General features: G+C 42.7%; 1 protein-coding gene across 3 annotated transcripts; it reads left to right on the plus strand.

Moving 5' to 3' along the window:
• The first annotated feature begins 565 nt into the window (after nucleotides 1-565).
• LOC119650026 lies at nucleotides 566-13,541 on the plus strand. 3 transcript variants are annotated; one of them, XM_038052502.1, is made up of 5 exons: nucleotides 721-822; nucleotides 886-976; nucleotides 5,213-6,504; nucleotides 12,790-12,845; nucleotides 12,902-13,541. In XM_038052502.1, exons 3-5 carry the CDS (start codon nucleotides 5,254-5,256, stop codon nucleotides 13,356-13,358), a joined length of 1,764 nt encoding a protein of 587 aa, XP_037908430.1. In that variant the 5' UTR covers nucleotides 721-822; nucleotides 886-976; nucleotides 5,213-5,253; the 3' UTR covers nucleotides 13,359-13,541. The 3 variants fall into 3 exon arrangements, with proteins under 3 accessions (XP_037908429.1, XP_037908430.1, XP_037908432.1); XM_038052501.1 differs by lacking the exon at nucleotides 886-976 and having other exon boundaries at nucleotides 566-724; XM_038052504.1 differs by lacking the exon at nucleotides 886-976 and having other exon boundaries at nucleotides 723-822.
• Nucleotides 13,542-14,000: the final 459 nt, after the last annotated feature.

Here is a 14,000-nt window from a genome sequence, read left to right on the forward strand (position 1 = left end):
ATCGCATTAATGAATCTATGACCGATTAATCTATTAGTTCGTTCATCCATGTGGAAATGTGGAATCAAAGGCCTTTTCTAAGTCTATTGCAGATGCTGTCGTATCATAAATTTGTTGTTGACTTAAGATTGCTGCTCACGGCATCGTGAGAATAGTTCAATGGGTGTGTTGTTACGTGTTTTGCCGAAATACAAACTGGGCAATGGCTAGCGTTTACATGTTTTTAAAGGTTACCAATGTTTGGATTTGAGAATGACTTTTCACCAGATTTAATTCAAATTAATCTTGGAAATAAATTAAAATCCGATCTGAAATACACAATGTACCTATAGAATGAAGCTCTATAGGCACATTGTGTAATTCAGGCGACTGGCATCGCCGGGTAAACAATAATATAAACAAACACATTTGGAGCAACTCTCCCCCTTTCTTGCTGAATTTGATGAAATCGGCTGAGAGACAAGCGCCACTCGCTGCCAGCTGTTGGGAATTTCGCCATAAAAGCTAATTCAAGCTTTCGTGCACATCAAGATTCATTCAATTAGTCAATCTTGTTTCTAGCGTAAAAGCGGAGAGACTAGCCCACATCCAAGTTTAGTTCGTAACATTGACAGATTCGTAGAGTTCTGTTTGTGTCCATCGTGAAGTGAACCTTTCTCTTATCTAAAGAAAAGTTCGATTCGAATCTCTGTTTATTCTCTAGTGATTGGTAACAAATTGGAAGGTAATATAAGTAAATCGGTAGTGAATATTTGTGCTTACACGATAAAAACTGAATTGACAATTGATAACGTACTCCGAGAGCGCTTATAGAAGCATTAGGTACACGAATCTGTTGTAGTGCTTTTTCTCGCTTCTTATAAAACTTTTCCTATTCGTTAAAAGGTGGCAATATTGTAAGTTGTTTTGGTAACTGTGGACTGAACTGGGAGTTTGCAAATTCGGTGCTGCAATCCTCAACAAATAGCTGGGTAAAGTACGTTGATTTAATATCTACGGCTCTACTACCAAGTTCACAAAGGTGCTCAAAGGGTAGTATTGGTCCCAGAGAGACGAAACGTAGATTGCTACACACGATGGAGCATAAAACCTGGGAAACGCCTACTAAACGAACATCAACAGTTCTACTACCAAACCCTGTCTCCACTTCCACGTGGTGACCGCTGGCAGCTCTTTTTTAACGAAAAGCTGCAGACGGAGAAGGATGAAGGCGAGTCTCCCGCACCTAAAAACGGGACAAATTGTACCAACTGGTCCTCTAGGTTAGGGATTGGGTAAAACACAAAAAAACAACGTTACGAAGCTACGAATGGAGCTTGGGACAGGATGGACTTTAAAACGACGAACCCGGCAATGACAATAAAATAACGGTGTTCGCATTTTCACTGTATAGAACGAATGCTGCTCAGCACTTAGCCGATACCCTGTCCCAATATAAGGCTGATGTAACAGCGCTGCAAGAGATGCATTGGACAGGGGACCGGTTTCCTGGAGAAGAGCAGCAGCACCATATATTTTTGCGGCCATCCAGTAAACCGTGTGCTCGGAGTTGGTTTCTTAGTCAGTCAAAAAAGGAAACCTGCTGTTATTAGCTTAGAGAATATAAACGAAAGGTTATGCACTCTGCGTATGCGAGGCAAATTTAGAAATGTAAGCCTTATAAACGTTCACGCCCCAACAGAGGAGACTGCAGAGTGGCAGTTGAGCGGACCCTCGAAGCCTGTCTACTTGATAGATACGTCGGCCAATGATAACGGACTGCGGATTATTTAGTTCGAAATATCACAATCGTTGTTGGAAGTACCCGGTTTGCGCGGAAAGCACAAACATACGTGGGCCCCTCCAGACGGGACCACTTTCAACCAAATTGACCACGTGTTGATTGAACATCGCCACCTATCAGCCTTGATGAATCTCAGAACATATAGGGGGGCCAATATGGACTCGGATCACTATCTCGTTGGCATGGTGTTCCGAGTTCCAAGAACAACACCACCCAGAATCTCCTCTCACAATCAGGTGAGAGCTAACACTGAAGCTATCCACAACACAACCCTCTACAACACCTATAAGGGCGAAATGGATGCCCCAATAACCGCAGTCAACAGCCTGGAGATGAAGCATCAACAAACGATCTTCACAATCACCTGAAGAACGTTATTATTGATACGGCCACAAACATACATGGCCCCAGTCGAAAAAAAGTCGGAACGGCTGGTTTGACGATGAATGTAAGCTACCAACAGAACGAAAGAATGCCGCATAACGATTAAAAAACGCGGGCACGCGCGAAGACTTATCACGAACTCCGTCGAGTGGAGAAAGGACTTCATAGACGGAAAAACGAACCCTGGGAGAACAAATGAGTCTGTGAACTCGAAAAGTACAGGAAGCAACCGCGCCAGGTGCGTAAGTTTTACCAACAAGTCAGCAGGATAAAACCTTATACACCTCGATGCTCATTCTGCCGAGACAAAGAGGGAAATCTGATTTCTGATAGAATGGGCATATTGGAGCGATGGGTTGAGTATTTGGATGAACTGCTCAACAACCAAAATATCGGCGAGTTGGAGGTCCCGCCAACTGAACACAAGTTCCTGCAATGAATTGGCTTAGAAACCATAAGTCGCCAGAAGCCGAAGGAATTACAGCCGAAATTGTTAAATATGGAGGCGACCAATTACATCAAGCGGTTCATCAACTTATGCTCAAAGTGGGGGACAGTGAATCTCTTACATAATGGGGAAATATCACACAGTGCAGCAATTATTCTCCGCTATCTTGTTAGGTTGGATAGCCCCATACGCCCAGAACATCATTGCGCCATACCAAAGAGGCTTCACTCCAGGCAAATCAGCACCAGATCCGATTTTCTCTCTGCGGCAAGCGATGGAAAAACTGTTGGAATATGGACATCAGTTGCACCATCTATTCATCGAGTTTAAACCCGCCTATGATAGCATAGCCAGGGTAAAATTGTATACGGCCATGAGAGAATTCGGTATTCCAACGAAATTGATAAGATTGACTAGGCTGACCCTAACCAATGTTCGAGACCGGATAAAAGCAGCACGATCACTCTCAAGACTATTCAACATCAACAACGGTCTTCGACAAGGGGATGCCTTCTCATGCATCCCTTTTAATTTGGCCCTGGAGGAAGTGATTCGCGATTCAGATGTAAATGCACCATCCCCTTTAAGTCCACCCAACTACTGGCCTACGCTAACAATATTGACATTATGGGAAGAGCAACTCGAGATGTATAGTTTACCTTCATTTAGATCGAGCAGGCGGCGCGAGATCTCGGGCTGAACATTAATGAAGGCAAGACGAAGTACATGGTGGCAACGACAGCGCCAAAAACCAAAGAAGGAACAACATCAAGCTGCACTGGTCAAAGAGGAAGAATAAAGATAGAAAATTAGAACTTTGAGGCTGTTGCAAATTTCTCCTATCTAGGATCGAAAATCGCAACCGATAAGAACTATGACGATGAAATCTGCGCACGGTTGCTGGCAGCCTACAGAGCCTATTTCAGCTTACAAAAACTGTTTCGCTCGAAACTTCTCACCATAGGGTCAAAGCTCTTATGGTCTTGCCAGTCCTTATGTAATCTTCGAAGACCTGGGTTGTTAGCAAAGAAAACTGCGAAGTCTTGGCCGCGTTCAAGAGAAGAATCCTCCGAAGAATTTAGGCCCCCTACATGAGGATGGAGATTCCGTAGCCTATATAACGACGAAATCTATGAGCGATACCATGACCGTCAGGTTGTGGTTAAAATCCGGCTCAATAGGTTACGGTGGGCGAGTCACTTAATCTGCATGGATGAGAATGATCCAGCCCGAAAAGTCTATAAGGACAATATCTATGGTAGAAAAAGACGACGAGGCAGACCTTGCCTGAGATGGAGCGATGGCGTAGGCCAGGACGCCAGAGAGCTTTTAGGAATATCGAATTGGGGGACCTCGGCACAAAACCGGGATGTCTGGAGTTCCTTATTAAGGCAGGCCTAAACCGGATACCGGTTGTTAGGTCGTTGATGATAACGACCATATAAATGCCGAAATCTGCAAATTGAATGATAATTTTAAGAGGCGGATCCGCTTACAATTTTACGAAAAGAAGGGTTTCGGGCCAGGAGTAATGAGAGTAAATTCGTTTCATTTTAGCAGGTACCAAAATGTATATATAGGTAGTATTTTGTGGCATCGATGTTTCAATTGGGAACACTTTCTTATACTCCTCTACGCCAAGACAACGACAGCCAAGGACTATGTGAAAACCATCAAGACCGACGAAAGAGCAGCACAACCGGTCAAATGGAAGACCCGATAGAATACTCATTGAAAGGTTGATGGGCATATAAGTTGATTCCAATCATCGATAGGTGGGATAATCGGCGCCATGGAGACTGCCGCTACCAATTAACGCAGTTACTATCTGCCACAGTAGATACCGTAAGTTGATTCAAATCATGTTCAGATTTGGTCATGATGAGTCTCCAGAATACCCAACCTTAAAAAACCATGGTTTCACGGGGTGAGCAGTTCAACTGGTACATGCGTGTGGTTTCGTAGGTAGCTTCGGTCTGCGAATCGTGCACTTCAGCTTCAGCTTTGTTGCAATTGTACTACCATTGGTATCCACAACGTACATTTCGACGATAATGGTTTACCAAGTTGGGAACCAACAGTTCGTTTTTAGCCTGATTTTACTGTCGTTAATCTTAGCACAGAGGCACTGAGGCTGGTGCAAGCTGCGCTGTGATCTATGGCCATCGTTTGCTGATGTAGGCTTATTGAAGAAGATCTCCTTTCTGGCCAATTCAATTACCAGGATGAAAGTCCGAAGGGAAATCGATTTTCCGACTCAAGAACAAGCACCACCTTGGTCACGCAGCTTCCCACGTATGCTGTTTTACTTGAGCTTGGATGGTGATTAGCACTGTTGACGGTATAAGAAGGATAAACCCTCAATTTCACTTACCCTTTAAGAGCGACTAGTAGTCAAGTGTATCTCCGCCAGGCCTGAAAATCCTACTAATAGGAAAGCTAGGCGAAAATGTTTTTTTTCCAAGATATATTAATTATTATGACATTCGAAAGACCCTTTGTCCAGTGAAATATAGACCTTTCCATTTCTGCTTTTCATCCAATACTGAATAAAGTCTGCGTTATCCACAATAATAATTTTTCATTTTCTTTTTCAGATCACGTTCAAATCGATCTAAATGCAGAAAAGTGGGTCGTCATGGCTTCTAACACACATCCCAGATCCATTTTACAATTGGACGACAATTGCCTGTACGCTATAATGTCCTACCTGAGTTTGCCTGACAAACTGAATTTGGCGTTTTCCGATTCCCGATTTGAAGATTGTATAAAGCGTTTCCTTAGAAAGGATATTTTTCAAATATCTGAAATTAGAACCAATTTCAAAGAAGCCCAAATTGAAGCCATTTTCCGAGAATATGGACACATGGTTAAGCGACTATACCTGGACATTACTAACCAAAAGGACATAATTTATCATCACCTGGCAAATGTTCATTGTAGAGATTTAGAGGAATTGTATTGTGATTGTTCCAGGCAAGCGAAGGTTTGCTTCCAACTTATAACAAATTCGAGCTCACTTAAAAGGTTTAAACTGCTCTCCTGTTACTTTAGCGAAAATGTTCAGTTTGACGAAATTTCATTTGAACTTTCCAAATTACCCAATTTGACGAGTTTAACTTTAGATCACTCAAATATAACAGGAAAGCACCTCCTAGTTTTGACGAAATTGAAAGATTTGAGCCTAAGAAGTTGCTTTGATTTGGACCCTGGCCATTTCATGGAAATATGCAAATCGAACAAATTACACACATTAAATATCGAAGGATGCCGCCAGCTGAACAACGTGGCATTTGAAACTCTTGTGGAAACCCAGGTTGATCTCGTGGAGATATTCGTCGGCAACGATTACGAGGCTTCAAATTTTGACATTGTCGCGCTACTAAGAAACCTCAGAAAATTTTCTGTGAATTTGTCCACTTTTGAAGATGTTGTACGCTATCTGGCCGCTTTAAGCGAACATAAAGGTGGCTCACTGGAATATCTTTTCGCTAGGGATCTACATCGGATTCGAGATCGATATTTCGGTTACGCGCCAGTGGAAGAACGATTTAGTGAACCAATTAAGCGACACATTCTCAAGCTTAGAAAGTTGAAAATACTACGCCTACCATGTAATACGCTCGTGGATGACGATTTTTTAGAAAAATTGCCAAAATGTTGTCCTGAATTGGAAATCTTTGAAAATAATTATTCCTCGATGGTAACTGAGCATGCGGTTATGCAGTTGCTGAAAGAATCGAAGCAGTTGGCGCATATCGACTGTGCTGGAGACGGCGTCTTGGACTTTAGATTGTATGATAAAATATACCAAATGATCAAAGATAGGAACACGGTTCCGCTAAAACTACATATTACTTATAGGGATCAAATAGACTTGTTTTTGGACGTAAGTAATTACCATAGATTTGCATTTGAATTAGTTGTTTGAAAAATTGTGCTGGCGAAAAAAGGTTAAAATCTCTTTTATGAGGTGCCATCGTTCTACAAATGCTTTCTCTGGCTATCAGATGAGGATCCTGATGGCACTGGGGGTCTGGAACAATTGGGAATCCAGAACAACCGTAACATCTCCACTTGCATGCTGCTAGGGAGCAAAGCTGGAAACAAGCCCCGCCTTTCGCGGTGTGGCTCGATCTGTAGATCCTCAACTTAGATGATGAATCCACTTTCTTCAATGCTGTCAGGCGAGAGCTCATCGATATCACGTTGGAAACCCCCGGCATGATGGTTCTTTTCGGAGAGTATCGAATGATATCCCTCTCAAATCACAGGCGTATCGATTTCATAATGTGTATGAATCCACGTCCAACCGCTTCATTTCGGAACCGGCGGAAAAGAGACTTACAAAATAGAACTGGGCGCCCGAGTTACCATTCCTGGGAGGCGCATCAGATCCATTGCTGCTGTGATAGGAGCGATGGTGGTGAGTCCAGCTGGCCCAGATCTTCAGAGCCAGCCCATAGTATTCGCGAAGGAAAGTAACTCTCCTACCCTGCAGTTAGAAATTCCTCTGTGGTCCTCAAATAATGGTTTACCTAGTGTCCGTAGCTTCCTTCTTAATTTAGCACAAGTGGTAAGTTTGGCCATCTGAGGTCCGCGTCTGCTAAGTGTGCCCACAGATCAGAGCCCCGCCTGGCTAGTCGGTCAGCATGCTCGTTCCCCTCTATGTTTCTATGATCGGGAATACAAAGGAGGGTGACGTTGAACATGCCACCAAGGCTGTCCAGCGTGTTTTTACACTGTCCTCCCAACCTGTCTGATGTCTCCGCTGAGTACAAGGCTGTCATCAAGAATGGCTATGAAACGATAGGGGCTCTAATGCCTAAGCCATCGACAGGTTTCCAGTATCGCCAGTATTTCCGCTTGAAATACACTTGCGAATCCTGAGAGAGCGTACGAATCGGATACATTGTGGGTATTCAAGGGAACTCCCACGCCAACTTCACAGACCATCTTTAATCTGTCGGTAAAGAATACTTTCTCATAGTCATACAACACGCCACCTACTCTGCCCTGGTTGGAAAGTCTACAACCAATTTTCTCATGAAGTTTGGCCTATGTGTGGCGAAACCCGTAGGAAATGCCCAAAGTTCCCGGGGTACTTCGTCTAGAATGTTACCATGGTCGTACCTGCACGCTACAACATATTTAATGTGGAGCCCTAAGGTGTAGGATGTGGAAGGTGGAATTCGGATACTCTTGTCTTAGTAGTGAATAGTGTCAGTTCCGTTTTGGTTAGATTTTTGCTAAGTGCATATCTTGCAACCCATAGACATACCTTCTCCAATGCTCCTTCCATGATATCACTCATAATGGAGAAAAACAATCCTTATACCAATATCACCCAGTCGTCACCCTCCGCCCGGCTCCTATTCATTATGTATAAAATTTCGTTCATCACTATCAACCTGAGCACCAGAGAGATGGCGCCAATCGGGGCGTACCTCTGCTCACAGTTCTGGTCAAGTGGCTACCACCCAGATCACACTGGCAAGGCACAGCCCTTTATTGCTGCCTCTGTCTTATGACTGGCGATATGCAATCCGGGCCCGGAGATTTATAGGCGGACAACCTTATTATAGCTCAGCCGAACTTATCTTCGATAATTACCGACTTGATAGTCTCACACGGCTGTTCCTGCATATCCTCCAAACAACTCTCTGACTAGAAGTCCTCTTCGCTGGCGAGGAAGTGTGTCTGAACCAACAGCTCCAAGGTCTCACCAGAAAATTCCGCCCAGGAGTCTTCTCCTTTTTAAAGAATAGATGATCTCCTATGTTCCTTGGACAGAATATTACTGAGCCTCGCAGATTTGCTGGTGCTTTCAATATTCTCACGATAATCTTGACGACCGACTTGAAATTCTTCAGACAGTCTTTGTATGACTGCAAATATTTGAGCCTGTAACAGATGTTGAAGATCTCCCTGGTCAACTTCGTGAGGTTGGACAGATCTTCATTCCACTATGGGGGCAATGTTTTCTTGCTGTATATAGCAAAGCGTGAGATTTTTAAAGCGGCCTTCTCCAGAGCCGCAACCTTTGACTCCAGTTCGTCTGTCGTGGCAATCTTACCATTTTGCGCACCGGAGAGTTTGTTCTTGACAACTTGACCAAATGGGTTGCAGACCTAGGCAACGAGATCTAAATTAAAAAATATATCACTGTGATCTGAGAAGGATCTCTAATTGTACATTCTCGTCGGTAAGCAGAGTGATATCAATAACCTCCTTGCAACCGTCACAATTCTCCGAGCTGGGAAAATGAAAGGTTGGTGTGCTGCTCATGTTACACACAGATAGATTTGTGTTAAATAAAATAATAACAAAATCAAAGAATGACTCACCTCTTTTGTTGATTTCCGGGTTGTCCCAAAACGTATGCTTGCATTGGCGACGAAATCATATGAACGGATTGGCCTTCTTTGTTGCTATGGTGAACGTCTAATGTTGTAGTTCTTCCGACGGAGCTGATCGATCGTGAGCCATATAAACCGAGGAAATATACACGTTCTTCGCACCCGCTTGCTCCAGTTTGATCACGACTAGATCGCTGGAACTCAAGCCTCGACACAGAAAAGCGAGCAGACTCCTTATCACGAGGATATACTCTCGAGGTCTGTCCCGATCAGCGTCTTTGGTGCTGTGGAATAAATTATAATATTTGCATTTGAGCCCTTTGATGGTTTGATCGCCCCCGATGCAGGGCTCCTGTATTAGTGTGGCGTCGATGTCTTCCTCTACAAGCACTGCCCTCATCATGATTCGTTTACATAATAGGTTCGTCAGCTCCCGTCGAACCGTCGATCTTCAACTCCTCCAACAGCTCGTTGACAGTGTCGACTACATCCACTTCGTCGTCCGGCCATAAACCCATTTCCAATTCCAAAGAAAGGCTCCGTATAGAAAGGTCTTCGCTCGTTTCCTGGCCAGCTCCCTCGCTATTTTATCGCTTTCTAACCCAACGAGCCGAATCTTTTCAGCCTCTCAAGGCATTCTCATACCAGTTTAGAGTTGAACAGGTTCAACCTGAGTGCCTTTATGGTTGCTTGGCTGGCGATCAAAATAACAATGTTCTACCCTAGGTCCTTTGGAGGCTGAAGAGAGCACATCTGTCTATGTCGTATATTTCCGACTGGAATATACAAGTGTGTTTACCGATTGGTTCAAAGTAGGTTTTTCTTGGACCAATAACAACCGGTGCTTCTATTGTGAGGGATCCGTCAGTATACCAGTTGCTGGTTTAAGCCGTATGTTACAGCCATGCTCTCCCAGCTTATCCTGTTACTCCAAAGGGTTTCAAATATCTTGTCAAAGTGAAACCTCGTCATTGCCATGCTATCTCTTGGTATCGGTAATCCGGGAACCGCCTAGAAAGAATAATTCGATTTAGGCTTCACTGATATTCCTGGACATTCTCGAGATCACCTATTTGCCTATGTATCTGTATGTAAATATGGAGTGGTGTTCATCCCGGAAGGACCTCTAGGGATGCCGTTGGGCATATCTTCATTGCCCCACTGATATTCACGCAAGCCAGCCTTTGAAGTTTGTGTAACTCCCTGGTTATTGTGCTGAGTTAAATTCTGCCTGCCCAGATTGCTGCCCCATAGCTAATCATAAAAAATAAAAATCATAAAGTATTTCCTTTGGGGTGCACCCCATTTTTAAGGTTTTGTGTAAAACAAAAATTTGTTAGAATCGATTCTGTCTGTCTATCACACTCGATTTACACGGAAACGGCTCCCTTTACATAAAGCAAGTGGCACCATTTTCTGTTAAGTTTTGGGGGGGGGCATACATGTGAAAGGAGGATGCATTTTTTTTCACCAAATATGGTCATGTCATTTATCAAACGAAAGGGCTCAGCAAGTACTTTCGAAACTGTATTTATTATAATGGGTGAAACATAGGGGAGTGAGGGCTCAAAATGTGTGCCCCATAATTTTTGGTCTAGTATAATTTGCAGATCACCTCCACCGTCCCCATACCATGTAACCTAGTAGCTATTAGGTGATGAAGCTTACGCTTCCTAGTGAATGATACTATGGTGGTTTTGGCTGGATTGATGAGTAGCCCCGCCTTACTCCACTAGCAATTTTTAGTCTAGTTTGGGTTCTACCACATAGGGTATCATCTTATTTGAACATAAAGATTAAAACGATGTGGTCATTCTAACCATGGACTTGTATTCCAGTATTTGTTAACTCCCCTAGGAGTTCATCAACTACCATAATTCAAATAAGCGGTGGTAGTACCCCACACTGGACAACCTTGAGTAGTGTTCAGACAATGTAATTCGTACCTGTGGGGACTTCTATTTGGCTGTTTCCCAACATTCTTTGCATATCCAGAAAGCCAGGATGTTCCTGCTCCTTTGTGGATCATATATCCGTGAGCTGATACAGGGCAGTTTCAGTCGACTATCCTGCCCGGAAAGTGTGTCGACATGAATGTAGGGGATAACGCATTATAGCTTTAGTTTTAATATAGTTCTCCAACGTTTTGAGTACGAATAATTTAAGGTCAATTAGTTTGAAAGATTTAAGGTGAAAAGTATCCTTTTCATCCCCTTTCGGAATAAAGAACACTTTTGCCCGTCTCCATGCCCTTGGTACGTATCCCAAAGCAATGCTGCCCCTTACCACCCTTAGAAGCGGCCCTAAGATGATTTCTAGGCCTCTCTGGATCAGTGTTGGAAAGATACCATCTACTTTCGGTGATTTCAGTAGTTTAAAGGGGCACATTACCAATCTCACCCTAGCTTCTTTTGCTAGTTTCCACTTCTCCTTTTTTCCCTTTCTATCAGTTGTTGGGAAGACAGGCCGCGCCCTTCGCTTTGTGGTATGACCCCGGGAAATGAGTTCTGCGAAGCAAATGTATTCTCGGTATATATCCCATCTTCCTCAGACAGACTGAAAATATTGCCCTGCCTTTGGCTATAGCTTTATATAGTCTGGATGTTTCTGTTGTTTGTTCGATCCCTTCACAGATTGCTATATGCGGCCAGTCCCAGGTTTGTTTTGTCCGGTTGAAGAGTTTTCGGACCTCTGTCCTCATTCTGGCTAGGTTCCTGTTTCACCAGGGTATATACCTTGATGGCGTGACCGTTTTATCCGGACAGTTGACTTTCTATGCTTGAATGACGACTTTTTGGGGTTTTCCACCACTGTTTCGAGTTCCAGTTCGCTTCTGATATCAACGCCTCTTTGTAGATGGGAGATGTTATTGCTCAGATGTCAGTCAGTTCATTAGAGTATTCCCTAGATTTATGTCTAGAACCTCTTGTCTAGTGCTGTACACGAACGATGGGGTGTTCACTATGTTTTACACTTCTAACTTATTGTTAAGAATACATTCACGAAGTTACTCAACTTTTCGATTATTGTCGCTGCCTCCCCCAGACTTCCTAAAGAGCCGCCTGGCAAACAAAAGGAAGTGGTCGGAAGTCTTCTCGCAAAATTTCACCAGTCTAATTTTGCTGCAAATGTAGTTATCTTAACACCGACATCAAATTGAGAGTGTTCTGTGCTAATGTGCTTTCTGTGTTGTTATATGGGAATAGCACAAGCAGAGTGGCAACCACTGTCACTCAAAACTCCCAAGCCTTCGTCAACACTTATCTGCGACGTGTCATCGGAGTAAGCTGGCCTCATACCATTTCGAACGAAGAACTTCATCGATACCCAGGCAGTTACCTGTGACATGTTGATCAGAAGCCGGAACTGGAAGTGGATTCTACTACTCAAGATGACCGACGAGTGGGACAATGGAGAAGAGGATTTGTTCTGAATGGAGCAAACCGTGAATGATGGGCGTAAGCGTGGTTGGTGCGCTATGCCCCTTTGAGGGTTGAATGACAACCACATAAAATATGTGTTTATGATAAGCTGAGGCTTAATCAATGTAATTGATGGTGGAGGTATGAAATGGATGAACTGACATTTTAGGGTACAGGCAATCAGGGCAATGTTATCCTGTAGAAATAAAAGGGTAGAATGGATCAAAGTAATGAGGGGATAATCTGTACGCGAAAAATCAAATACTACCTGTCGTTAAGTGGAGACCGAAGGAGAAATACGCTTCCACACTGTTGCTGGATATTATCAATTTTTCAAACAACTCTTGAAATATTTTGGAAATTGTTCATGGTAAAATTCATGCTTTTTTTCAGAGTATGGAGTATAAGCAGAGAAAACAATATGTCGAAGTATTATCAGAATGTATCAGGTAATAAATTAATTTTTCGTTTCGTTTTTACATTGATATAACTTTGAATCTTAAAGATCCATTGCAGATCCCACACAAAAGAGGACTGCAGCCGTCAACAAATGCTCAAATCTAATTCCCACGGAAAACTCATCACTTTCTACTTCTCAGGAAATTTCATTTCTAGAGTTTCCAGATAACGTCTCTGAGCTAATCGTGTCCTATCTAGCTCCTGTCGATAAGCTGAAAATGTTGTTAATAGATAATCGGTACCAGGCCTTGGTGACCAACAGTTTACGTGAAGCTCAAATCGATTTAAATGAATTTTGTCGGGTCTTTACGTTTGCTGAAACACGACGAATCCTTTCTATATGCTCACGGTATTTAGATAAAATGTATTTTATATATAAAGATGGAAAGAAACCATTTGTATACTTGGCCTTAATGGAATCATACAAAAAAGATTTTATTCAAGTTGATGTCGATTCAGATCCTGAGAATTTTATGGAGGATAACATTTTCTTGTTTGACTAGATGTTCTTAAATGAATCATGAATTATCTTTGTAAATCAATTTTTCTTTTAATATGAGTGAGTCTGTGATAGTTAGGAAATGATTTTTGAAAATTTTATTAAATTAAAAGCTACGATAATCCAAAGATTGCTGTTATAGAAGTATTGGGTAAGGTAAGCTTTGGAGCATTCTAGATTTTAATAAATGTATTTATAATAGTAAGAATATGAACATGGTATGTGTATATAAAACAAGCATGCATTTAAGTCACTTGAAAAAAGGTGTTGCATGTTGCGGAATAACGATTACCGGAAGTTTTGCCCCATTATTAAGGGGGCTTAAACTTGATTACACACTGGCGAGTACTAGACGAGGTCTCACTGTCAGATCACCGATATCTAGAATTCAATCTGACTATTGCGGGCGAACAGTCTGCAGTACAAAGACGGAACCCTAGGAAAATGGATTGGACAAAGTTCAATGAACTTCTCGGCAATAAAGTACAGTTCCCTAGGCGACTAAGGACTCCTTTGGCGATGGAAGATGAATTGGAAACTCGGAACTGCCCACTTTTAGAGTGCTGTGAAGAGGCTTGTTCTATTTTCCGAGGCCGAAGCGGTAAAACGGTTCCTTGATGAAGCCGGAAACTGCAAAAGCTCAGGA

Source organism: Hermetia illucens, chromosome 2, assembly GCF_905115235.1.
Source record: "Hermetia illucens chromosome 2, iHerIll2.2.curated.20191125, whole genome shotgun sequence".
In the NCBI taxonomy this organism is placed as follows: Eukaryota; Metazoa; Arthropoda; class Insecta; order Diptera; family Stratiomyidae; genus Hermetia; species Hermetia illucens.

Coding starts and splice junctions, on each gene's coding strand:
- LOC119650026 (XM_038052501.1), top strand. CDS start 5,254: ATGGCTTCTAACACACATCCCAGATCCATTTTACAATTGGACGACAAT. Junction 6,505..12,789: donor AAATAGACTTGTTTTTGGAC/GTAAGTAATTAC, acceptor GCTTTTTTTCAG/AGTATGGAGTATAAGCAGAG. Junction 12,846..12,901: donor GTATTATCAGAATGTATCAG/GTAATAAATTAA, acceptor TGAATCTTAAAG/ATCCATTGCAGATCCCACAC.